Source organism: Salvelinus alpinus, chromosome 3 (genome assembly GCF_045679555.1).
Source record: "Salvelinus alpinus chromosome 3, SLU_Salpinus.1, whole genome shotgun sequence".
Taxonomy (NCBI): Eukaryota; Metazoa; Chordata; class Actinopteri; order Salmoniformes; family Salmonidae; genus Salvelinus; species Salvelinus alpinus.
In genome coordinates, this window is record NC_092088.1 from 17,453,511 (window position 1) to 17,481,122 (window position 27,612).

Consider the following 27,612-nt stretch of genomic DNA (forward strand, 5'->3'; position numbering starts at 1 on the left):
AAATGAATCACTTTTGTGCTGGATCAGATCAGCGTATCACAAAAAAGCAACAAACAATTTATACACACCTCTGTTCTCAAAAAGAGTGAGAAAAACGGCTTTATGTAATGAAGAAATTAGCAACACTAAACTTACAGAACAATCAAGGAGTGTCTAGAACTTGAATTACCTTACTGTCACGCCCTGATCTATTTCACCCGTCTTTGTGCTCGTCTCCACCCCCCTCCAGGTGTCACCCATCTTCCCCATTATCCCAAGTGTACTTATACCTGTATTTTCTGTTTGTCTGTTGCCAGTTCGTCTTGTTTATCAAGCTTACCAGCGTTTGTCCTGTCAGCTCCTGTCTTTTCCCAGCCTCTCTTTTTCTCGCCCTCCTGGTTTTTGACCGTTGCTTGTCCTGACACTTAACCCGCCCGCCTGACCACTCTCCCTGCCCCTGCCCCTGATCCTGCCTGACATCATGTACCTTTGCCCCTATCTGTATTTCTGACCTCTGCCTGACCTGACCCTGAGCCTGCTTGCCGTCCTGTACCTTTGCCTCTGTTGCTGTAATAAACATTGTTACTTCGACACGGTCTGGGTCTTACCTTATCCTGATACTTACATTATCCTGTAGAGCAATCTACACCCACACCTTTCTTATAGTTGCCTTTCTATAAGGGCGACAGGCAATGTCAAAACATACTTCATAATAAGTTTTTATAAAGGAGTGCTAACAATTCTAAATTAATTTGTTAACCAAAGGGACTATTCACTGAGCTCGCAAGGAGATTGGACATAACTCGAAGCCTTGTGAGAAGCATTGTGATGCCTTGAAAGGTGTCTGATTTGAGTGTGTGATTTACTATGCCTTCGAAAAGTATTCAGACCCCTAGACTCCTTCCACATTTTGTTACGTTACAGACTTATTATAAAATGTATTAAATCAATACAAATCCTCATCAATCTACACACAATAAACCATAATGACAAAGCAACAACTTTTTTTTCTTTTTGCAAATTACAAATTACAAAGGACAAATAAAAAACAAATACCTTAGTCACATAAGGTTTCAGACCCTTTGCTATGGGACTCTAAATTGAGCTCAGGTGCATCCTGTTTCCATTGATCATCCTTGTGCTATTTCAACAACTTGATTTGCGTCCACCACATTGATTGTACATGATTTGGAAAGGCACACACCAGTCTATATAAGGTCCCACAGTTGACAGTGCATGTCAGAGCAAAAACCAAGCCATGAGGTTGAAGGAATTGAAGGCACAGCTCTGGAGAAGGCTACCAAAACATTTCTGCAGCACTGAAGGTCCCCAAGAACACAGTGGCCTCCATCATTCTTAAATGGAAGAAGTTGGAACCACCAAGACTCCTCCTAGAGCTGGCCGCAAGGGCCAAACTGAGCAATCAGGGTAGAAGGGCCTTGGTCAGGGAGGTGAGCAAGAACCCGATGGTCACTCTGACAGAGCTCTAGAGTTCCTCTGTGGAGATGGGAGAACCTTTCAGAAGGACAACCATCTCTGCAGCACTCCACCAATCAAGCCTTTATGGTAGAGTGGCCAGACGGAAGCCACTCCTCAGTAAAAGGCACATGACAGCCCGCTCGGAATTTGCCAAAAGGCACCTGAAGACTCTCAGACCATGAGCAACAAGATTCTCTGGTTTGATGAAACCAAGGTTGAACTCTTTGGCCTGAATGTCAAGCGTCACGTATGGAGGAAACCTGGCACCAACCTTACTGTAAAGCATGGTGGTGGCAGCATCATGTTGTGGGGATGTTTTTCAAAGGCAGGGACTGAGACACTAGTCAGGATCAAGGCAAAGATGAACGGAGCAAATTACAGAGTGATCCTTGATGAAAACCTGCTCCAGCGCGCTCAAGACCTCAGACTGGGGAAAAGGTTCACCTTCCAACAGAGCAATGACCCTAAGCACACAGTCAAGACAATGCGGGATTGGCTTTGGGACAAGTCTCTGAATGTCCCTGAGTGGACTAGGCAGAGCCCAGACTTAAACCCGATCGAACACCTCTAGAGAGACCTGAAAATACCTGTGCAGCAACACTCCCCATCCAACCTGACAGAGCTTGAGAGGATCTGCAGAGAAGAATGGGAGAAACTCCCCAAATACAGGTGTGCCAAGCTTATAGCGACATACTCAAGACGACTTGATTCTGTGTAAAGGGTCTGAATACTTATGTAAATGTAATATTTCCGGGGGGGGGGGGGGGTTTGTATAAATTAGAATTTTTTTCTAAAACCCTGTTTTTCCTGTTCATTATTGGGTATTGTGTGTAGATTGATGAGAAAAAACAACAATTTAATACATTTTAAAACAAGGCTGCAACGTAACAAAATGTGGAAAAGGCCAAGAGGTCTGAATACTTTCCGAAGGCACTGTAATTAAGCTATTCATTACCAGTAACTGTTAATTCTTTGCTCTTTGTTACCAAAACGTGCCAGAGTAATGAAAAGGAGGTGGCATGGCGAATGAATTGTACTTCGGTTCGAAGATATGTCAGCAATGACGCATGGCTATCTCTGGGACAGTCACAGTACTCAGCAGTCTATCTATGTAATGACAAGTTCCCAGTGAGCAGTGCATACAATCATTAGTTAGACAGTTTAGCAATCTGCCTGGACTGTATGTCTGAAAAATGCTCAAAGTGAAATGGTTTTAGAGTGCATCTCTGCCGCAACCTTCACCTGTTGCTTACAATACCCTGGTTTAAAAAAAATATTATTGCCAATTTGTAATAAAACGGTTATGTATTTCACACATTACACCGGTTTTAAGGTGTCTGCTCTGGCTACCTGTGAGTTTTAGAATTAATTGTATTTTGGTTTTTCAATCAATCCACGATTGGGCACCCCAAGACATGTCAGATGTTTTTAAGTTATGTAACCAGTAGGTCTCTGGCACTGGCCTTTTAATTATCCTAAAGCCTAGGACCAAGATGCACGGAGAGGCAGACATTAGTTATTATGTCCCCAGCCTCAGGAACAGCCTGCCAGAGAACCTGACGGGGGCCGAAACTGTGGACATATTTAAAAGATTTTTATTTGTATTTATTTTTATTTCACCTTTATTTAACCAGGTAGGCTAGTTGAGAACAAGTTCTCATTTGCAACTGCGACCTGGCCAAGATAAAGCATAGCAGTGTGAACAGACAACACAGAGTTACACATAGAGTAAACAATAAACAAGTCAATAACATGGTAGAACAAAAGAGAATCTATATACAATGTGTGCAAAAGGCATGAGGTAGGCAATAAATCGAATAATTACAATTTAGCAGATTAACACTGGAGTGATAAATCATCAGATGATCATGTGCAAGAAGAGATACTGGTGTGCAAAAGAGCAGAAAAGTAAATAAATAAAAGCAGTATGGGGGGTGAGGTAGGTAAATTGGGTGGGTAGTTTACAGATGGACTATGTACAGCTGCAGCGATCGGTTAGCTGCTCGGATAGCAGATTTTTAAAGTTGTTGAGGGAGATAAAAGTCTCCAACTTCAGAGATTTTTGCAATTCGTTCCAGTCGCAGGCAGCAGAGAACTGGAAGGAAAGGCGTCCAAATGAGGTTTTAGCTTTAGGGATGATCAGTGAGATACACCTGCTGGAGCGCGTGCTGCGGGTGGGTGTAGCCATCGTGACCAGTGAACTGAGATAAGGCGGCACTTTACCTAGCATAGCCTTGTAGATGACCTGGAGCCAGTGGGTCTGACGACGAACATGTAGCGAGGGCCAGCCGACTAGGGCATACAGGTCGCAGTGGTGGGTCGTATAAGGTGCTTTAGTAACAAAACGAATGGCACTGTGATAAACTGCATCCAGTTTGCTGAGTAGAGTGTTGGAAGCTATTTTGTAGATGACATCGCCGAAGTCGAGGATCGGTAGGATAGTCAGTTTTACTAGGGTAAGTTTGGCGGCGTGAGTGAAGGAGGCTTTGTTGCGGAATAGAAAGCCGATTCTTGATTTGATTTTGGATTGGAGATGTTTGATATGAGTCTGGAAGGAGAGTTTGCAGTCTAGCCAGACACCTAGGTACTTATAGATGTCCACATATTCTAGGTCGGAACCGTCCAGGGTGGTGATGCTAGTCGGGCGTGCGGGTGCAGGCAGCGAACGGTTGAAAAGCATGCATTTGGTTTTACTAGCGTTTAAGAGCAGTTGGAGGCCACGGAAGGAGTGTTGTATGGCATTGAAGCTCGTTTGGAGGTTAGATAGCACAGTGTCCAAGGAAGGGCCGGAAGTATATAGAATGGTGTCGTCTGCGTAGAGGTGGATCAGGGAATCGCCCGCAGCAAGAGCAACATCATTGATGTATACAGAGAAAAGAGTCGGCCCGAGAATTGAACCCTGTGGTACCCCCATAGAGACTGCCAGAGGACCGGACAACATGCCCTCCGATTTGACACACTGAACTCTGTCTGCAAAGTAGTTAACTTAATAACTTTAAGATAACTTAAAACACATATTTTTTTAGCATTACTTTTCCTTAGGGTGCTTTTCAGTTGTTCAGTTTGTTTTTTATCTTATGTTTGCTGTGTAGTAAATATTTCAGCTTTTATTTTCATTGTTTTAATTCGTTTTTTTCCTGTAAAGAACATTGCGTTGCATTCCATGTCTGAAATGTGCTGTATAAATAAAGCTTGATTTGATTTGATTGATAGCTGCTATATCATACCTGATTAAAGGCACATGGTTTCCATTTTGGTCAGCTTTAACTTCTTTGATATAGGGGGCAGCATTTTCACTTTTGGATGAATTGCGTGCCCATAGTGAACTGCCTTCTACTCTGTCCCAGATGCTAATATATGCATATTATTACTATTGGATAGAAAACACTCTGAAGTTTCTAAAACTGTTTGAATGATGTCTGTGAGTATAACAGAACTCATATGGCAGGCAAAAAAATGAGAAAAAATCCAAACAGGAAGTGAGAATTCTGAGACTGGTCGATGTTAAAGTCATCGCCTATTCAATTCCCTGTAATATATGGATCTGTTTGCACTTCCTACGCCTTCCACTAGATGTCAACAGTCTGTAGAACGCTGAATGAAGCCTCTAGTGTGATGTGGGGCCGGATGGGAGGTGTTTCAGTCATTGGTCTGACAGATTGCCAGTTCTTGGTCACGCGCATTCCTCATGATATCGCCTTGCGTTCCATAACTTCTACAGACATGAAGGAATGCTCCGGTTGGAACGTTTTTGGATATATATGATAACAACATCCCGAAGATTGATTCTCTACTAAATTTGACCAGTTTATTCGACTTGTAATATAACTTTTTGAAGTTTTCGTCCGAGTTTGCCTGCATCTGCGCGAGCGTTTGGACACGTGTACTACACATGCTAGCAAAAGTAGCTAATTGGACATAAGTAATGGACATTATCGAACAAAACTAAATATTTATTGTGGAACTAGGATTCCTGGCAGTGCATTCTGATGAACATAATATCAAAGGTAAGGGAATATTTATGATGTAATTTCGTATTTCTGTTGACTCCAACATGGCTGAGAAATGTTGTTAAATCTGAGCGCCGTCTCAGATTATTGCATGGTGGGCTTTTTACGTAAAGTTTTTAAAAAATCTGACACAGCGGTTGCATTAAGAACAAGTGTATCTTTAATTCTGTGTAAAACATGTATCTTTCATCAAAGTTTATGATGAGTATTTCTGTTATTTGACATGGCTCTCTGCAATTACTCCGGATATTTTGGAGGCATTTCTGAACATGGCGCCAATGTAAACCGAGATTTGTGGATATAAATATGCACATTATCGAACAAACATAAATGTATTGTGTAACATGATGTCCTATGTAAAAAATGTGAATTAAAGCTAATAGCACATGTCAGGTTGTCTATTGAATTATGCTCTTTGACCTTTCCTGTCAGTCTCTATTGGCTAGTATACTGTATATGAGTAGATTTTTACTTGAAAATCTGAATCTTCCTAAATACTAAACCCTGTTATGTGTGTTACGGTATTCCAGAACTATAAATATTAAACTCTCATATATTGCATGAATGTAAAGTATTTGAATGGGTATGCATTATATGGACAGAACATTAGGTCAAACATTGACCATTTAAATTATTTAAGATTAACTCAATGGAATCTTGCTGTATCTTTTCCCCACACTGCCCTGGCCTCAATAGGACTGTAAGAACAGTTTAACTCAATTGAGGGAAAATGTGGAGGATAGAGCAGAGTTACTTTAATGCCCTTGCCCAATAGCAGATGACAGAAACACACCCCCCATAATGCACCTTCAAGAAGTAAGTAACAAAAACTGTAAGCTAAAGGTCCCCTCCTGATTATACTCTGTTATCCAGAACCATGCACTTTGCTTGGTTTATTCCAGTGTTCATGTCTGGGTCATTTGAAGCTCAGTGAAAATAAAAAAGATAGTAGCTCAATAAAGCAGTGTGATAGTAGCTGTACTGTTATTTGTGAATATGGGATAGTGTTATAAAAGCAGAATAACCCTGTGGATGAGAGATCAATTCCAATCACTATCACTGATTGCTCTCATTTGGCCAAATCAATACATCCTTTTATGCTATGGTCAATATGTGTGCTTTTTCATAGAATTGGTGGTAGAGAATAATAGCAGCATGATGACTGCTTAGAGGAAGGCAATAGCACCCAGGTTTTGTCAATGTAGAATACAGAGAGATGTACAGTTCCTTCAGAATGTATTCATATGCCTTGATTTTTCCCCACATTTTCTTGTAATACAGCCTGAAATGTATTAAATATATTTTTTTCTCTGACCCATCTACACACAATACCCCATAATGACAAAGTGAAAACATGTTTTTATAAATGTATAGAAGTTTATTGAAAATGAAATACAGAAATATCTCATTTATATTAATATTCACACCCCTGAGTCAATACTTTGAAGAAACACCTTCGGCAGCAATTACAGCTGTGAGTCTTTCTGGGTAAGTCTGACAAAGCTTTCCACACCTGGGTTGTGCAACATTTGCCCATTATTATTTTCAAAATTCTTCAAGCTCTGTCAAATTGGTTGTTGATCATTGCGAGACAATCATTTTCAGGTCTTGCCATAGATTTTCACATAGATTTAAGTCAAAACTGTAACTCTGCCACTCAGAATTCACTGTCTTCTTGTGTTGTATCGGATTTGCCCAAACAACACTTCATATTCCACATTTTTTGCAGTATTACTTTAGTGCCTTGTTGCAAACAGGATGCATATTTTGGAATATTTGTTTTTGTACAGGCTTTCTTCTTTTTATTTAGTCAATTAGATCTTCAGTTTTCTCCTATCACAGCCTCTAAACTCAGCATCTGTTTTAAAGTCACCATTGGCCTCATGGTGAAAACCCTGAGCGGTGTTCTTCCTCTCCGGCAACTGAGTTAGGAAGGAACCCTGTATCTTTATAGTGAGTTGGTGTACATTTAATGACAGCTTTTTTTTTTACCCATCTACCAATAGGTGCCCTTCTTTGCGAGGCACTGGAAAACCTTCCTGATCCTTGTGGTTGAATCTGTGTTTGAATTTCACTGCTCGACTGAGGGACCTTACATGTGTGGGGTACGGAGATTAGGTACTGTAGTGATTTAAAAAATCATGTTAAACACTATTATTGTACACAGAGTTAGTCCATTACATCCGGCGCCGAAAAGAGATGGCCGCCTCGCTTCGCGTTCCTTGGAAAATATGCAGTATTTAGTTTTTTTATGTGTTATTTCTTACATCGGTACCCCAGGTAATCTTAGGTTTCATTACATACAGTCGGGAGGAACTACTGAATATACGATTAACGTCAACTCATCATCGTTCCTACCAGGAATATGACTTTCCCGAAACGGATCCAGTGTTTTGCCTTCCACCCAATACAATGGATCTGATCCCAGCCGGCGACCCTGTGCGACGCCGTAAAAGGGGCAAACGAGGCGGTCTCCTGGTCAGGCTTCGGAGACGGGCACATCGCGCTCCACTCCCTAGCATACTACTCGCCAATGTCCAGTCTCTTGACAATAAGGTTGATGAAATCCGAGCACGGGTAGCATTCCAGAGAGACATCAGGGATTGCAACGTGCTCTGCTTCACGGAAACATGGCTAACTCAAGAGACGCTAACGGAGTCGGTGCAGCCAGCTGGTTTCTTCATGCATCGCGCCGACAGAAACAAACATCTTTCTGGTAAGAAGAGGGGCGGGGGGGTATGCCTTATGATTAACGAGACGTGGTGTGATCATCATAACAACACACAGGAACTCAAGTCATTCTGTTCACCTGATCTAGAACTCCTCACAATCAAATGTCGACCGCATTATCTACCAAGGGAATTCTCCTCGATCATAATCACAGCCGTATATATTCCCCCCCAAGCAGACACATCGATGGCCCTGAACGAACTTTATCTGACTCTTTGTAAACTGGAAACCACACACCCTGAGGCTGCATTCATCGTAGCTGGGGATTTTAACAAGGCTAATCTAAAAACAAAACTCCCTAAATTCTATCAGCATATCGATTGTGCTACCAGGGCTGGAAAAACCCTAGATCATTGTTATACTAATTTCCGCGACGCATATAAGGCCCTCCCCCGCCCCCCTTTCGGAAAAGCTGACCACGACTCCATTTTGTTGATTCCAGCCTACAAACAGAAACTAAAACAACAAGCTCCCGCGCTCAGGTCTGTTCAACGCTGGTCCGACCAATCTGATTCCACGCTTCAAGACTGCTTCGATCACGCGGATTGGAATATGTTCCGCATTGCATCCAACAACAATATTGACGAATATGCTGATTCGGTGAGCGAGTTCATTAGGAAGTGCATTGACGATGTCGTACCCACAGCAACGATTAAAACATTCCCAAACCAGAAACCGTGGATTGACGGCAGCATTCGCGTGAAACTGAAAGCGCGAACCACTGCTTTTAACCAGGGCAAGGTGACCGGAAGCATGACCGAATACAAACAGTGTAGCTATTCTCTCCGCAAGGCAATCAAACAGGCTAAGTCCCAGTACAGAGACAAAATCGAGTCGCAATTCAACAGCTCAGACACAAGAGGTATGTGGCAGGGTCTACAGTCAATCACGGATTACAAAAAGAAAACCAGCCCCGTCGCGGACCAGGATGTCTTGCTCCCAGACAGGCTAAACAACTTTTTTGCCCGCTTTGAGGACAATACAGTGCCACTGACACGGCCCCCTACCAAAACCTGCGGGCTCTCCTTCACTGCAGCCGAGGTGAGTAAAACATTTAAACGTGTTAACCCTCGCAAGGCTGCAGGCCCAGACGGCATTCCCAGCCGCGTCCTCAGAGCATGCGCAGACCAGCTGGCTGGTGTGTTTACGGACATATTCAATCAATCCTTATCCCAGTCTGCTGTTCCCACATGCTTCAAGAGGGCCACCATTGTTCCTGTTCCCAAGAAAGCTAAGGTAACTGAGCTAAACGACTACCGCCCCGTAGCACTCACTTCCGTCATCATGAAGTGCTTTGAGAGACTAGTCAAGGACCATATCACCTCCACCCTACCGGACACCCTAGACCCACTCCAATTTGCTTACCGACCCAATAGGTCCACAGACGACGCAATCGCAACCACACTGCACACTGCCCTAACCCATCTGGACAAGAGGAATACCCATGTGAGAATGCTGTTCATCGATTACAGCTCAGCATTTAACACCATAGTACCCTCCAAACTCGTCATCAAGCTCGAGACCCTGGGTCTCGACCCCGCCCTGTGCAACTGGGTCCTGGACTTCCTGACGGGCCGCCCCCAGGTGGTGAGGGTAGGTAACAACATCTCCACCCCGCTGATCCTCAACACTGGGGCCCCACAAGGGTGCGTTCTGAGCCCTCTCCTGTACTCCCTGTTCACCCACGACTGCGTGGCCATGCACGCCTCCAACTCAATCATCAAGTTTGCGGATGACACTACAGTGGTAGGCTTGATTACCAACAACGACGAGACGGCCTACAGGGAGGAGGTGAGGGCCCTCGGAGTGTGGTGTCAGGAAAATAACCTCACACTCAACGTCAACAAAACAAAGGAGATGATTGTGGACTTCAGGAAACAGCAGAGGGAGCACCCCCCTATCCACATCGACGGGTCAGTAGTGGAGAAGGTGGAAAGTTTTAAGTTCCTCGGTGTACACATCACGGACAAACTGAATTGGTCCACCCACACAGACAGCGTCGTGAAGAAGGCGCAGCAGCGCCTCTTCAACCTCAGGAGGCTGAAGAAATTCGGCTTGTCACCAAAAGCACTCACAAACTTCTACAGATGCACAATCGAGAGCATCCTGTCGGGCTGTATCACCGCCTGGTACGGCAACTGCTCCGCCCACAACCGTAAGGCTCTCCAGAGGGTAGTGAGGTCTGCAGAACGCATCACCGGGGGCAAACTACCTGCCCTCCAGGACACCTACACCACCCGATGTCACAGGAAGGCCATAAAGATCATCAAGGACAACAACCACCCAAGCCACTGCCTGTTCACCCCGCTATCATCCAGAAGGCGAGGTCAGTACAGGTGCATCAAAGCAGGGACCGAGAGACTGAAAAACAGCTTCTATCTCAAGGCCATCAGACTGTTAAACAGCCACCACTAACATTTAGCGGCCGCTGCCAACATACTGACTCAACTCCAGCCACTTTAAAAATGGGAATTGATGGAAATTATGTAAAAATGTACCACTAGCCACTTTAAACAATGCCACTTAATATAATGTTTACATACCCTACATTACCCATCTCATATGTATATACTGTACTCTATATCATCTACTGCATCTTGCCATCTTTATGTAATACATGTACCACTAGCCACTTTAAACTATGCCACTTTATGTTTACATACCCTACAGTACTCATCTCATATGTATATACCGTACTCTATACCATCTACTGCATCTTGCCTATGCCGTTCTGTACCACCACTCATTCATATATCTTTATGTACATATTCTTTATCCCTTTACACTTGTGTGTGTATAAGGTAGTAGTTGTGGAATTGTTAGGTTAGATTACTTGTTGGTTATTACTGCATTGTCGGAACTAGAAGCACAAGCATTTCGCTACACTCGCATTAACATCTGCTAACCATGTGTATGTGACTAATACAATTTGATTTGATTTGATTTGATTTGATTTGCAACTTATTATGTGACTTAAGCACATTTTTACTCCTGAACTCATTTAACACTCTAGAGCACAGGTGTCAAACTCATTCCACGGGGGGCCGAGTGTCTGCGGGTTTTCGCTCCTCCCTTGTACTTGATTGATGAATTAACATCACTAATTAGTTAGGAACTCCCCACACCTGGTTGTCTAGGGCTTTATTGAAAGGAAAAACCAAAAACCTGCAGACACTAGGCCCTCCGTGGAATGAGTTTGACACCCCTGCTCTAGAGTCTAAGCCCTGTCTAAGCCGGGGGAGGGGGGTTCCAAGCTAACATGAAATTGTTTTAAGATGGCCATACCAAGGATCATTTAGCTATTTGATTTTAAATTTTAAGACCCCTTAACATATTACAAAAATATATTTAAAAAGTATTTGATGCAACATTGAATTTGGCATTAATGCTATTAGCCAAAATAAACACATTGAATAACAGATTCACTACATGAAACAACACAATTAAAAGGAAGTTTGTTCTGAAGTGTCTGTCCTATTTCTGAGAGATATAAGAAAGATCAGGAAACTGTTTATTTGTTTTTACATGTATTTATCCCCTTATTTTAGGCACTTAACTATCTCCATATGTACTTCCATAATTTAAAAAAACTGGGAACTTCAGGGAACTTCAGACGAGTCTTGTGAGGCTTGTGGGCGTCCTAGAGCAAAACAGAGAACACCATCCTGTTCGTGGGAGTCTCAGCTTTCAAACTGTTTGGACACTACAGACGTTTTTGTCGTGAGAAGACCGATTTTCAGGATGTCTCATGGCCTGACAAACACTGCTCTAGCTCTGACACCTTTCACAGCAGATACGGAAGGGCGATATTATTTATACATTTGTAAAAATTATACAACTTTGACATTTTAGAGTATTTTGTGTAGGCCAGTGACAAAAACAAATCTTAATTTAATAAATTTTAAATTCAGGCTGCAACACAACAAAATGTGGAAAAAGTCAAGGGGTCTGAATACTTTCTGAAGGTACTGTATGTTTCTCAGGGCTTTTTGAAGAGGCCTTCAACTAGGGTTGCCCATTTTGGGGGATATTCAGAGGTGGAAACTTTCCGTGGGAATTAACGAGAATATATGGGAATTAACGGGAATATATGGGAATTAACTGAAATATATGCAAATTAATATTAATACCATTTAAATGTTTTTGCATTTGATATATTTACCATATCATATGGAGACACAAACATAAACCTTTTACCAAATGGTTAAATCCATCCAATAGACATTTTAAAAAACAATTTAGCTACAAATTGAACTTTAATTAAATGAGTTGACTCTTCACATGGGATGATTTCACTGAATGCCAAAAGAAAGGGAATATTGAATGATCCCCAATGATCCATCGCATCTCCGGATGGCCAACAATTTTTCAACCCTTGTATTGGTCAGCCTGTTGCGTGCTTTGGTGTGTGTGTTCCCAAACAAGGACCAGTTGCGCTCTGAGGCAGCTGATGTTTGTCACACCCTGATCTGTTTCACCTGTCCTTGTTATTGTCTCCACCCCCTCCAGGTGTCGCTTGTTTTCCCCAGTGTATGTATCCCTGTGTTTCCTGTCTCTGTGCCAGTTTGTCTTGTATGTGTCAAGTCAACCAGCGGTTTTTCCCGTTCTCCTCCGTTCTCCTAGAGTGTGTCCACTGTTTTCAGTGCCATGATGTCCTTGAGAAGCAGATCCAATGCATGAGCAGCACAGCCAATGGGTGTGATGTGAGGGTAGGACTCCTCCACTTTAGACCAATCAGCCTTCATGTTCACAGCATTGTCTGTCACCAGTGCAAATACCTTCTGTGGTCCAAGGTCATTGATGACTGCCTTCAGCTCATCTGCAATGTAGAGGCCGGTGTGTCTGTTCTTCCTTGTGTCTGTGCTCTTGTAGAATACTGGTTGAGGTGTGGAGATGATGTAGTTAATTATTCCTTGTCCACGAACATTCGACCACCCATCAGAGATGATTGCAATATAGTCTGCTTTCTCTATGATTTGCTTGACCTTCACTTGAACTCTGTTGAACTCTGCATCCAGCAAATGAGTAGATAAAGCATGTCTGGTTGGAGGGGTGTATGCTGGGCGAAGAGCATTCAGTAATCTCTTCCAATACACATTGCCTGTGAGCATCAGAGGTGAACCAGTTGCATACACAGCTCGAGTAAGACATTCATCAGCATTTCTCTGACTACGTTCCTCCATTAAGTCAAAAAAACTTCTGATTCCAGGAGGACAATGAGCTGTTGCTATCGATAAGGTGTCTGATTCATAATTTTCACCTCGAATAGAAGTAGAGGGACTTTTTTCAGAGGTTGCATGTTGTGAGCGCTGAGAGAACTTTATGCACTTGGTCAGATGATTCTGCAGCTTTGTTGCATTCTTCACATATGATTTGTCACAGTATTTGCAAATGTACACAGCTTTTCTTTCTACATTTTCCTGTAAAGATTAGAAAAAAAATTGTAAAAAAAACAAATACAATTCCATGTACAGATAAATAGTTAAGCAGTTAGATTAAACAACTCCTTTGTAAGATAAATGTGTCTGGATGGTGTATTGGAGGTGAAGTCAAGTGCAGGAGAGCAGATTATAATGAACAGGCGCACTTTTATTATAGTTCCAAAAAACGAGAGCACTACATGAATCAAACGCGCTCAAAAACCGGAACATAAAAGTAGAGCGCGTAAACTAACACCACCTAACATGAAAACAATTACACACAAAACATGATGGGAAATAGAGGGTTAAATACAAGTAGCTTAATTGGGGAAATGAAAACCAGGTGTGTATGGAAACAAGACAAGACAAATGGATATACGAAAAATGGAGCGGCGATGGCTAGAAAGCCGGTGACGTCGATCGCCGAACGCCGCCCGAACAAGGAGAGGGGTTGACTTCGGTAGAAGTCGTGATAAAATGTTTTAAAATGAAATGTATGGAATCAGGTGAATTAACACTCCTCATTTAGCAGGCTCAAGCAAGCTAAAACCCACATGGTGGCAAAAACTAACTAGCAGAAAATGTTAACAAGTTAGAAATGATTTAAACACACTTTGCTGTAGGATACCATTTACTAGTTAACAAAAAATCATGTATGTCATATAAAATATATTCAGTATTGTAATCAAAACTTACCAGAAAGCATGTAGTCTTTGGCTCAGACAGTGTAGTAGTGTGGGCCCAATAGCATCTCATTAGTGTGCAAGATCTTGAGAATCAGCTGTACATGTGATGGAAGAGTGCACTGCACATGTGATGGAAGAATGCACTGTGCATGCAGAGGGTTGCAATTCCATTGAATTGGGGATAGTTTAACCAAAACATGCCACAAGACCTAGAATTGCCTTGTGTGTATCCCACAAAAAAAGGGTTCACTGTTATAAGCTAACTTTTTTGATAAATTTAATCAACATTACCTACATTTCTGGGGCTTAACTTCCCATGGAAAACTTTAGGTAAAATTCCGGAAATTTACCGGAAAGTTTACGTCCCTTTGCAACCCTACCTCCAACATTCATGAATATACAGTATTGTTCATGGGTGTACTTTGGATATCTTCTGTATGTGTTTACTTGAGTAAATAAAGTAATTTATTTTGCAACACAAGAATGCATTGAAGATGAACTGATGGAAATGTCATCTTGGATTTGATTTTCTGGAATATAGTTAAAAGAAGCAGCTAGGGAAATTGGCATGTCACCATAGTATTCAAACAGTCAGTGATCTCTGATGTGACATGCTTGATGACATACTCTATTCACTAGTAGATACTAAAGAAAACATTCGATGTACAATCAAAAGGCCCTCCATCTTCCAACCTCAGATTTCAGAAATAAAAAACATTCCAGACTGTAACCTTGCCGTAATATTAAATCATTTCATATTAAGGACATGACCGACGTCATACTTCTGTGTGATTGCCAACGAGCGACTCTAGATGAGGCGCTTTTCTCAGTATATATATATTTATTTATTCTCCCAGATTTTGATAATCTTACCTCAAAAGGACGTTATCAACATAAATATTTAACTTATTCATTGTTATGAACCTTATATGGGGAATAATAGGCATTTTATCTAAGAAAATATAGCTTATTTCTAAACAAAAAAGCAATTGTCATCCGCTATAGAAATGCTGAGGATATGGGTTTTCAAGTGCCAACATCCCTCTCGAAAAAGTTGACAATCCCAAAATGTGCACATTCATTAATGCCAGTAAAATGACCAAATCTTCCTCTAGTGGCATCATGGGTCGAATGTCATTCGAATTTTTTCATAATTAACTTTTTTTTTTTTTTCTGACAATCCGGTGTTTCTATGTGAAACCTTTTTGTTATATTTCAGTCTTCTGTGATGTATAAAGTGTAATATCGGGATGCAAACTCAAGATTGAATACATTTCAACTCTATATCTGACATGGTAAAGGTGTTTTTTTTAAGCCCATAACCAGGTTTGAGGTGTACTTTTATTTCAAAGTAGATTTGTTTAAGCCTATCAATAAAAACTCTGTGTGACCCTGATTTAGCCCACTGCAGTAAATGGTTAACACACTGGGGCGGAGGGGGCGGAGTCTAGTCAAAAAAACTGAAAGCATTTCAGCATTTCAACCAATATTCTGATTTTACATTTTTATATTTTCTGGTTGGATTCAGTCTCTCCCCTTTAACTGTCCTATTTGCACCATTTTTATAAACTCTGATGATCAGGGATTGAGTCTGTTGGAGAGGATCAGTTTGAGTAAAGTGAGGTGTAGAATCAGTGATCTACAAATTGTATTCCCTGCCAAATAATAGGCTTTGTGCAAATTAAGATTTGTATGCTACGCCTCCCCTGGTTTAGGCGATCCCCCCACCAAACACTCACGCATAACCAGACATTAAAGAATTGATTGGAGACAGCTTGTGTAAATTAAAGAACATTTCCTAGGATTTTCTGCCTGCAGCAAACCCAGTGGATAATGCTAGAAATACCGGTCAAACCCCCACAAAAAACAACCCAAACGCACGTCCCTAGTAATAGTAAATTAATACATATACAGGAATTATTTGTTGTTTGCCAAATATCACCCCATGGAGGAAATAAAAGCAATCAATACCCTCCCCATTCTCCCTCTCCCCACGTTTCACATTATCAACACATGCATTCAAAATGTGAATAAGAAATACACTGTGGGCTGCCAAACAAATTACCCAGTGGATATTGCAAGTGTCTTTCTGGGCGCTGCCCAGTCTGTGGAATACAACAATTAGGTTTAAACAAGGTTGGTTAGATCTACATAATCCCCTGATCAAGGATAGAGAGGGAACAGAGAGAAAAAAATGTCACAAAATCAGGATGAAAAGATAACTATAACTGAGGCCTCGCCAGGTTTTGTTTTTTGGATGTCAAAAATGTTCTCGTTTAATCTTTCGCCTCCGCCACTTGACACCTTCTCAGAAAATATTCTGCCCATTTCACAGAACTTGCAAGCACGTATTTCCAGCATTTCAATAAATGGTAAACAAAATGTAAATTAATTAATAGGTATATTACTCAAAGTTTGGAGTACAAATGAAACCCTCTCAAATGATGTAGGTCACAAAATTCACACACTGTCAATGCAATCGCATGTGGTATGCATGAGTGCGCACTTGTGTGTGTGTTTGAGCATAAGTGGGGGCTACTCATGATATCACTGGCTAATGCACATCACCATTAACACCTGGCACTGGCTGTACGGTAGCTTCTAAATGGTGTGATGGGAGACCCTTCAGAAAGAGGTTCATTGTGACCTCTGGGTTCAGGGGGAGTATGGGATGGAAAACGCTTGTCCAATGTACTTTCCACTACCTATCCACTACCTACCATTTCCATTAGCTAACGTAACCACCATGCTGATGTAAAGAATGTCAAGCTGCTTGCTTAGCGAGTACCACGTCCTCCTGATTCGGCTTACACCGTGGCTCAAACCCAGGACCTCTGCATCGCTAGCACACATGACCGCCCTCCTGAAGCATCTTAGAAGTCGGTGCCAAGCGAAAAGCTATCTATTCGCTGATGCAAGTCTGAGGACTAAGTTTCAGACATTCAGACATGCGCTCCAATGACATAAATGTAAAGAGACATTTGAAAGACCCCAGTGTCTGATTCAGCCATGGTTTCCACTAACAGGAGTGGGATGAATCATCCAGAATGGCTATAAATAAAGAACCTCTCCCAGCAGTGGCAGAATCAACAGAATGGCTAGAGCTCTGTCTCTATAACCTAATGTACCGAGAACACAGATATAAACAAGAAGGACACTGCGTCACACAAGTGAAAAGCACACTCCAGTCCGTACTCCTAGCGTGGCAGAAAATCTGCCAGGAAGGTCTGCTTCAGATATGTTTGATTATGACAATTGGTACTCAGGTGGAATATATAAATATATACACTGAATAAAAATATAACATGTAAAGTGTTGGTCCCATGTTTCATGAGCTGAAATCGCCTTTGCCAAAACAATCTATCCACCTGACAGGTTTGGCATATAGAGAAACTGATTAAACAGCATGATTGTTACACAGGTGCACCTTGTGCTGGGGCAATAAAAGGCCACTCTAAAATGTGCAGTTGTCACACAACACAATGCCACAGATGTCTCAAGTTTTGAGGGAGCATGCAATACACATGCTGACTGCAGAAAAGTCCACCAGAGCTTTTGCCAGAGAATTGAATGTTCATTTCTCTACCATAAGCTGCCTCCAACATCGTTTTAGAGAATTTGGCAGTATGTCCAACCGGCCTCACAACCGCAGACCACGTGTATCGCGTAGTGTGGGGGAGCGGTTTGCTGATGTCAACGTTGTAAACAGAGTGTCCCATGGTGGTGGTGGGGTTATGGTATGTTCAGGCATAAGCTACGGACAACAAACAGAATTGCATTTTATCGATGGCAATTTGAATGCAAAGAGATACCGTGAAAAGATCCTGAGGCCCATTGTCATGCCATTCATTTGCCTCCATCACCTCATGTTTCAGCATGACAATGCACAGCCCCATATTGCAAGGATCTGTACACACTTTTTGGAAGCTGAAAATGTCTTCCAGATCTTCCATGGCCTGCATACTCACCTGACATGTCACTCACTGAGCATGTTTGGGATGCGCTGTATGACAGCGTGTTCCAGTTTCAGACAATATCCAGCAACTTCGCACAGCAATTGAAGTGGAGTGGGACAACATTCCGAAGACCAGAATCAACAACCTGATCAACTCCATACAAAGGAGATGTGTAGCGCTGCATGAGGCAAATGGTGGTCACACCACATACTGACTGTTTTTCTGATCCACGCCCCTACTTTAAAAAAAGATATCTGTGACCAACAGATGCATATCTGTATTCCCAGTCTTGTGAAATACATAGATAAGGGCCTAATTTATTTATTTCAATTGACTGATTTCCTTATATGAACTGTAACTCAGTAAAAAAAATCTATTGTTGCATGTTGCATTTATATTTTTGTTCAGTATATATATTTTTCAAGCTGACGTGACAAACATAACTAATAGCTTATATGGTACATGTAGCGTAATAAAAACCTGCTGTGTGAAAAAGCAGGGGAATTGGAGGAGCAATGATATGAAAAGCTTGAGCTTGACACCTTGATAAACTAATTTCCTGATGATGGCTCACCAATCAGCGTACTCGGCGACTTCAACCTCCTGATGCCGGACTTCATTTCAGTTCTTTGACCTCACCCTTTCCCAGTCCCCTCCCACTCACAAGGCAGGCAATGCGCTTGATCTCATCTTTACTAGAGGATGTTTGCTTGGTAATGTCACTGCAACCCCCCTCCATGTCTCTGATCACTACTTTGTTGCTTTTCTCTCCCTCTCTCCTCAAAACCTAACCACTCAGCCACTACTCAGATACGCTATCACAATCTTCGCTCTCTTTCTTTCCCACTACTCTCTCCTCTTCTATCCTATCATCTCTCCCTTCTGCTAAATCCTTCTCCCTCCTGTCTCCTCACTCTGCCTCCTCGACCCTACTCTCCTTCCTTTTCGCATCCTTTGACTATCACTGTCCCCTTTCCTCCCAGCTGGCTTGACCCTCCCCTCCATCGGGTCTGATACCAACAGTTCCCCGTGGGTGACCCGCAAAAAAATCAGCTTGCGGGTGGAATGAAAGCGTTCCTTGAACAATTATATTGAGGGCTGGAAACATTTGAAATCAACACAATATTTTTACAAACCCAGGAGCTTGTTGTGTTGTGAATTCCATTATGTGAGCAGGGAGGCAGACATAGAGGCTACCAGCCACGCACGCAGTGAGAGAGTGTGGAGCAGGGAACTGTCAACATTATTTGTGTGGTGCTGAAACATTTTAATTTGTCCATGTGCAGAGCTTATGTTTCCTCCCTCCATGTGAGAATACATTGCCATGTTTACTTTCCCTGGCTAGCCTAGTTCACGCAAAAATGGCTAACGTAACCATAGAAATCAAAAGAAAGGTTAAGATGGGGGAATACAGAATCGTGGATACAGGTCCCATGTGAGTGAAATCCCCGGTTTGTAACGATTTTGGAGTCATTGTGGACAAGGACAAAAACACGGTAGATGGATAGCCTACACAGCCTTCGAAAAGTGCAAGCAGGTATTTCTTTACGATAATTTTGTTAATTATCAGTTAATAATTATTACATTAATGTAGGCTTTCGCTATTTTCTTTACTTTATGAAGGACATATAAAGTTATAATCAGTACAGCTGGTAAAAGTTTGAGTAGGGTCTATTAGCCTACTAAATATATTTATTTTTGCAGCCTACATTCAATTCTAGGAATTGTTCATTTAAGTTTCAATGAAACAATTTTATTATTTTAACAATATTGATTGTAAAGGTCTTGTTGTGTTATCTCAGCTATAGGTTTTCATTAGGTAAGAAGGTTAATAAGAAAGCAATTTTTTCCAAAGCGATTTGAGTTGTCAATGTGCTGCATCACATTATGAAAAAAATGAAAATATTGTTCCTAATTCATGGCATGGTTTCTGTTTATCCAAATGTTTATCCAAATGTTATCCAAATGTCCGCCTGACTGACCACCACCCGAGTGGGACACCCGACAACCTGCCCACTCAACCCCAACCCCTCTTCTCTTCTTCTCTTCTGCCACCTCTGGTCTCTTGGCCGTCCCACCTCTAGGGGTGGTCAGCTCCCACTCAGTCCAGTCAAAGCTCTTCTCTGTCCTGGCACCTCAATGGTGGAACGAGCTTCCCCCTGAAGCTAGGACAGGAGAGTCCCTTCCCATAATCTTAAAACGTCTGAAACCCTACCTCTTCAAAGAATATCTTAAATAACACATTGTTCTTACACCCCCCCCCCCCCCCCCTTCCACACACACAAATAACCTTCCACTTGTCTTTTCCCACCAGCACTGACTTTGCTGACAACTTATTTATTGAGGAAAAATGTACGTACTACGACTGCGATATGTGGTTGTCTCACCTAACTATCTTAGTAGGCTGGATGACCTTCCTGCAATCCCCTCCCTCCTCCAACCTTGAAACACACCATTTGCACAACATCAGCATAATCAAATACAATCAGACGTCAAAGCCACAGCGCCTGAGCAAATACGAATCGTGCCGGGATAAGCGGTGGATAACATTTGCAGATCCGAAGGCCAACAGAGAGGGGATGGTAATCTTTAAAGATCCAACATCATGCCTCCATGTGTGAGGTCCATGTACATATACATGTGTGTGTCTGTGAGCAGGGAGGCAATGTAGGCATATGATTATTCAAAATGGATTCTACTGGACGATGCCATGATGTATGTCTGGCATTTCAAACAGTTGGCACATACCAGCGTAGCGAAATATCACCTTCAGAAGGAAGACACCGTATTAGATAATACGAACGCTGCAATCATGCATTAGACATGTCAATTCATTTTCAGTTAAAATGTTGTGGATGACACTGTGGAGATTTGTGGAATATGCTCTGGAGCCCATGTTCCTACAGGATGAATGGCAAAAGTACTGCATGGTCGAGCTGTGACATTAAAATACTGATCCTGTACATGCTGAATGTCATATTTCATATAAATCTATTGAAAACTTTACAGGATCTTTTGCGTTATTCAACATATCACCATGGTTGTGTAACAGTCCGTTGTGAGGCTTCAAGAACATCTAATGTACACACATGGTTTGATGCCATTCCATTTGCCCCGTTAAAGCCATTATTATGAGTCGTCCTCCCCTGAGCAGCCTCCACACTGCAGTGCATACTACCTTGACCACTCACAAAACTTGACCCTTTTATAAACCACAGACTGACAACACTTGTGGTGAACACCTCATTCATATTCTACTGCAGACAATAAAAGACAGTGAACTTATGGATGGTCTTTCTTGTCCCCTTGTGATGACAGAACATTAGACAGTCCAACAGCGGGGTAAGCCAAGGGTCGTCATTCATGACTTGTTCACCCGGGTTAACAATACCTTGACACTATTATTCAGGAAGGGATAAAACAGAGTCAGACGGGCAAGGAGCAACCTACCGTACGGTGGTGTCCATGCGGGAGACGGTGAGGTAGGCTGCCAGGTTGGCCGTGTAGGAGGAACATACGATGAGGGTGAAGAGCCACCAGCTGCCCATGACGATCCTCAGGGCCACAGAGCTCACCACGCTGTCCCCTCCTATAGAGGGGGAGAAAGGACATGTCACTCTCCAGGCTGGGTAGAAAGCAACTACAGTTATCAAGGGGTTGAGGATGAACAAGCTGTTGGTAAAGTGGGTGGATGTACAGTACCAGTCAAAAGTTTAGACACCCCAACTCATTCAAGAGTTTTCTTTATTTTTACTATTTTCTACATTGTAGAATAATAGTGAAGACAACATAACAATGAAATAACCCATATGGAATCATGTAGTAACCAAAAAAGTGTTAATAAACAAATCAAGAAGATTTTAGATTTTAGATTCTTCAAAGTAGCCACCCTTTGCCTTGATGACAGCTTTGTACACTTTTGGCATTCTCTCAACCAACATCACCTGGAATGCTTTCTAACAGTCTTGAAGGAGTTCCCACATATGCTGACCACTTGTTGGCTGCTTTTCCTTCACTCTGTGGTCCAACTCATCCCAAACCATCTCAATTGGGTTGAGGTCGGGTGATTGTGGAAGTCAGGTCATCTGATGCAGCACCCCATTAATCTCCTTCTTGGTCAAATAGCCCTTACACAGCCTGGAGGTGTGTTGGGTCATTGTCCTGTTGAAAAACAAATGATAGTCCCACTAAGCGCAAACCAGATGGCGTATTGCTGCAGAATTCTGTGGTAGCCATGATGGTTAAGTGTGCATTGAATTCTAAATAATTATAAATAAGTAACTGACAGTGTCACCAGCAAAGCACCCCCACATCATCACACCTCCTCCTCCATGCTTCACAGTGGGAACCACACATGCAGAGAACATCCGGTCACCTACTCTGCATCTCACAAAGACATGGCGGTTGGAACCAAAAATTTGGACTCAGCAGACCAAAGGACAGATTTCCACCGGTCTAATGTCAATTACTCGTGTTTCTTGGCCCAAGCAAGTCTCTTCTTCTTATTGGTGTCCTTTAGTAGTGGTTTCTTTGCAGCAATTTGACCATGAAGGCCTAATTCAAGCAGTCTCGTCTGAACAGTTTATATAGAGATGTGTCTGTTACTTGCAGAGTTTGTGCTGCAATTTCTGAGGCTGGTAACTCTAATGAACGTATCCTCTGCAGCAGAGGTAACTCTGGGTCTTCCTTTCCTGTAGTGGTCCTCATGAGAGCCAGTTTCATCATAGCGCTTGATGGTTTTTGCGACTGCACTTGAAGAAACGTTCAAAGTTCTTGACATTTTCCGGATTGACTGACCTTCATGTCCTAAAGTAATGACGGACTGTCGTTTCTCTTTGCTTATTTGAGCTGTTCTTGCCATAATATGGACTTGTTCTTTTACCAAATAGGGATATCTTATATATATACCACAATTTATTGGCTCAAGCGCATTAAGGAAACTAATTCCACAAATTAACTTTTAACAGGGCACCCCTGTCAGTTGAAATGCTTCCAGGTGACTACCTCATGAATCTGGTTGAGAGAATGCCAAGAGTGTTCAAAGCTGTCATCAAGGAAAAGGTAGGCTACTTTGAAAAATCTCAAATATAAAATACACTTGTTTGGTTACTACATGCTTCCATATGTGTTATTTCATAGCTTTGATTTCTTCACTATTATTCTACAATGTAGAAAATAGTAAAAATAAAGAAAATCCCTTGACTGAGTAGGTGTGTCCAAACTTGTAACTGACGCTGTATATCAGAGGAGACTGGTGGGAGGAACTATAGGAGGACACATTTTCAGTTGAGGCTGGTTATAGGAAGACAGGCTCATTGTAATGTATTGAATGGAATAAATGGAACGGTATCAAGACATCAAACATATGGAAACCACATGCTCGACTCCGTTCAATTTCTTACATTCCAGATAATAGAACGAGCACATTCTCCTATAGCTCCTCCCACCAGCCCCCACTGATGTATATAGAAGATGCTGTGACAGAAATGGTTATATAAGGATCACTGAAGGGCTGAAGTCTGTTCACCGTCCCATAACACAATTGGTTGACAATATGCTGTACTAAGAAAATGTATCCAGATTAGAGTGATTAACTTCAAAGGTTCCATAACTTGTTTCCCCATACAGATAAAAAGTGTCCACTTGAAATAGTGGACAGTTGCAAAGAACCAACAGGGCAGAGGCTCCCCATGTTTAATCCTTGGCTGTTAGGCTTAAAATGGTTCAACAGGCAGGAGGTAATTATAGATGCAGCTGAGGTTCAACAGGACTTGCTGACACACTCATTTATTTCCCTTTGCCAGTCTTGGATCCCAACCAACATATCCTTTTCTTCATTCAAAGGCACCTTTACTGTGCTCTTGTGAGCTTAACAAGCTTGTAATGCAATCACTATGTTATATGGACTGTATACCGCACACGTGTCCATGAGACATGTACGAGACAGCAACATAGGTGCAGAAACAGCTGTGTGGCCTTTTCCACTTCATATGCAACTTTATGGATGGTATTGTAACGCATAGGATCACTTTCATTACCTAAATCGGCTTACTGTTCATCTGAGCATTAGAAAGTATCAACATCGTATCATAAATAGTTTGTAAATAGTCACAGGATATTTTAATGAATCATGCATTTTTAAATGTAATCGACAAACACATTCCAGCACATGAAAATGGTATGTTTCCCATAAAATATTTCAAACATACAAATGATACATTTGTTTTCTACTGTAAAATGGCCTGGGTTGCTTTAGATAAAAGCTAAATGAGTATATAGGAGAGTCCTCTGTACCTTGCTGTACAAACGCTCCATAGACTATCCAGATAGCACTGTGCAGGGAGTTGGACGCCTGGTTGGTGGGCTGCTGGTGTGGCACTGGAGGATTCTGGGGCTTCAGTGACTGCATCCTGCTTAGCAGGAATATGAGAACTCCAACCACGGGGATGGCTGCAGCAATACACCCCCACACGGCCAGGTCAAACGGAGCGAACAGTGAGAAGATGTTGATCTTCTCCTCTGGTTTCCTCAGCAGGATCCCCACAGAGTAGTCCATGTAGCGCTTGCTGAAGTCCACCACGCTTTCCCGCTCCGGAGTGATAGTAATGGCAGACACGGCCAGGTCAGCTCTCTGTGGAGACAGAACAGAGAATAAGGATAGCTAACATCCCCTGGTCAGTCAGGGATGAGCGGGGACTGAATTCAAGTGGAAACCGTAATGGTCTCAAATAGCATTCTCTTCCTGGGGGTAATACAGCAGGTTGGTAGGTTTCACGGGTAATACAGAAAAGCTCACCTTGTTTATGAGCTCGCCGATCATTCCATTCCAGGAGCCGTTGGGCAGCTGCGAGCCATACTTGCTGTCCGCCACCTGGTAGATCTCGTACTTGAAGCCCAGGATCTTGGCCAAGGCGTCGAGCACATCGACGGAGAATCCTTTGTACCGCTTAGGCTGACCAAGGATGTTTTCAGCCACCATGACAAATGGATCCTCCTACAAAATCGAACGCAACATAAATAGGAATGCTCACAACATGAATTCAGGTGCATGTGCTGAGTCAATGGTTATGTTTTAAGCAGCAGTGTTCGACACATTGTTTTCAAGCTGAACAACATGGATACTGTTTCCAATTCACAGCACATGGATGGTAACACAGTCTCACAGTGTCAACAAGATGTTCCTTACCAGTAGTGTTACTACTTTGACCGTTACTCCTTGCATGCCGTTCTCAATGCGACTCTCTTTCAGGCTTCCATTTAGACCATGGACTGAGTCCCATGTAGCCAGCTAAAAGAGAGAAGAGAGAGAGAGAAGAGAGAGAGAGAGAGAGACTTTCTTAAATGTGTTCATCAAAAAAGTTCAACCATGTCTTTAGCAAAAAATAGACCAATCTCCTCTTGGCCTAATTCTATCTTTCAGGCTTCCAGTCACACAGAATGAACCCCCAAAATCTCCACCAGACACCTTTCGATATTCCAACCAACGAAAAGCTGATACTTAAGGCTTCCTAAAGCTTCTTCAACTCTAGAGTAATTCATTTAGGAACATGAAAAAGGCATTGAAGATCACTCATTCCACCCATTTACATGTTTAGTGAAGGTGATAGATGGAATGGAACATGACGGTCATCTAGGTAACAGCTGACTGAGGCAATGCCGTGCTAATGCACAGAGGAATAGTTCAAAGTTAAAGAAGAAAAAATAATTAAACATATTTCCCTCTTGATCTCCTCAAACGCTATAGTGTGTGTGTGTGTGTGTGTGTGTGTGTGTGTGTGTGTGTGTGTGTGTCATGCAACCATGTTTGATACTGGTGAGAAATCTGCTTTGCTCAGGTAACATGCTGATTCATTGATTACTTGATATGACATGTGTTTTCTGACTGCATGGCCAGATGGACTAGTCCTCTGGCTGAAATGAAACACAAGCAGGGAGGGTTGGGCTCACTGGTCAAGCCGTTCTGGCAGTTGAAACTGTACAGAACACCTCTATATGTGTGTCATGGATATCAGATACCCTTATCCGGGATTACATACAGTATAAAGAAGTCCATTCACAGGCTCTGTGTGTGTGTGTGTGTGTGTGTGTGTGTGTGTGTGTGTGTGTGTGTGTGTGTGTGTGTGTGTGTGTGTGTGTGTGTGTGTGTGTGTGTGTGTGTGTGTGTGTGTGTGTGTGTGTGTGTGTGTGTGTGTGTGTGTGTGTGTGTGTGTGTGTGTGTGTGTGTGTGTGTGTGTGTGTGTGTGTGTGTGTGTGTGTGTGTGTGTGTGTGTGTGTGTGTGTGTGTGTGTGTGTGTGTGTGTGTGTGTGTGTGTGTGTGTGTGTGTGTGTGTGTGTGTGTGTGTGTGTGTGTGTGTGTGTGTGTGTGTGTGTGTGTGTGTGTGTGTGTGTGTGTGTGTGTGTGTGTGTGTGTGTGTGTGTGTGTGTGTGTGTGTGTGTGTGTGTGTGTGTGTGTGTGTGTGTGTGTGTGTGTGTGTGTGTGTGTGTGTGTGTGTGTGTGTGTGTGTGTGTGTGTGTGTGTGTGTGTGTGTGTGTGTGTGTGTGTGTGTGTGTGTGTGTGTGTGTGTGTGTGTGTGTGTGTGTGTGTGTGTGTGTGTGTGTGTGTGTGTGTGTGTGTGTGTGTGAGTCCCATCATCACCCCAGCAATAACGGTTGATTAAACTCATATAATTTTATGAACAATTTCACACACTTATTCAAAAATCTGATTTATTTACTCCGGGTAACAGTGTGAAGTTAATAACCAACATACTGTAGTCTTCAGCCTAATGTCGTAATTATGCTATTTAACGTACCATGTAGGATAATTGTTATTTTACAGCACTCCCATGCATAGAGGCATGCAGTATACAAACATAAACATAGGGAGATATACAAACGCACAAACACTCAGATATAAACCCTACAGATGTACAATCTGTTGCAGGAGAAATGTAAACGTGTAATGTATATGAAGTTTAAAAAGGCTTCTGAAGTTTGTCATTTCCAATTTGAAATTTCAGACTTGATTTTCCCTTACGAAAAATGCATTCATTAATTATAATCCACATAATAATTCAAATGTCCTGTTGTTGCTTGATTATGTTCCTGCTGTAGCAAACTGGCTCAAATTAAGATCCTACATCTGTACACATCCCATCACTCTAGAGATGTTTACTGAACTATGTTACAGCACAATATCAATTACCATCAATATCAACAGCCAGTGAAAACATCCCTGTGTGTATATCATCATCATGGTAACCATCTTACATGTAAAGGGTACCGTGATTTCTTTCTATACTTACCGTATGTAATCCTTTTCAGCAGGATGAATGTGGATGAGCTAGCCTCACAGGCCCATAAAGAAAGGCTA

The 27,612-nt window shown here is 42.2% G+C and overlaps 1 protein-coding gene across 2 annotated transcripts in view; it reads right to left on the bottom strand.

Annotated features, from left to right (window-relative positions):
- The window catches only part of grid1b (glutamate receptor, ionotropic, delta 1b), a 407,959-nt gene that overhangs the window by 14,294 nt on the left and 366,053 nt on the right, over positions 1-27,612 (bottom strand). For both annotated transcript variants that reach the window (XM_071391747.1, XM_071391746.1), the window contains exons 9-12: positions 25,447-25,548; positions 25,057-25,254; positions 24,555-24,891; positions 21,711-21,849 (exon numbers count right to left, since the gene is read on the bottom strand). In XM_071391747.1, the coding sequence (XP_071247848.1) occupies positions 21,711-21,849; positions 24,555-24,891; positions 25,057-25,254; positions 25,447-25,548 (776 nt within the window). The remainder of the gene's footprint in view (positions 1-21,710; positions 21,850-24,554; positions 24,892-25,056; positions 25,255-25,446; positions 25,549-27,612) is intronic.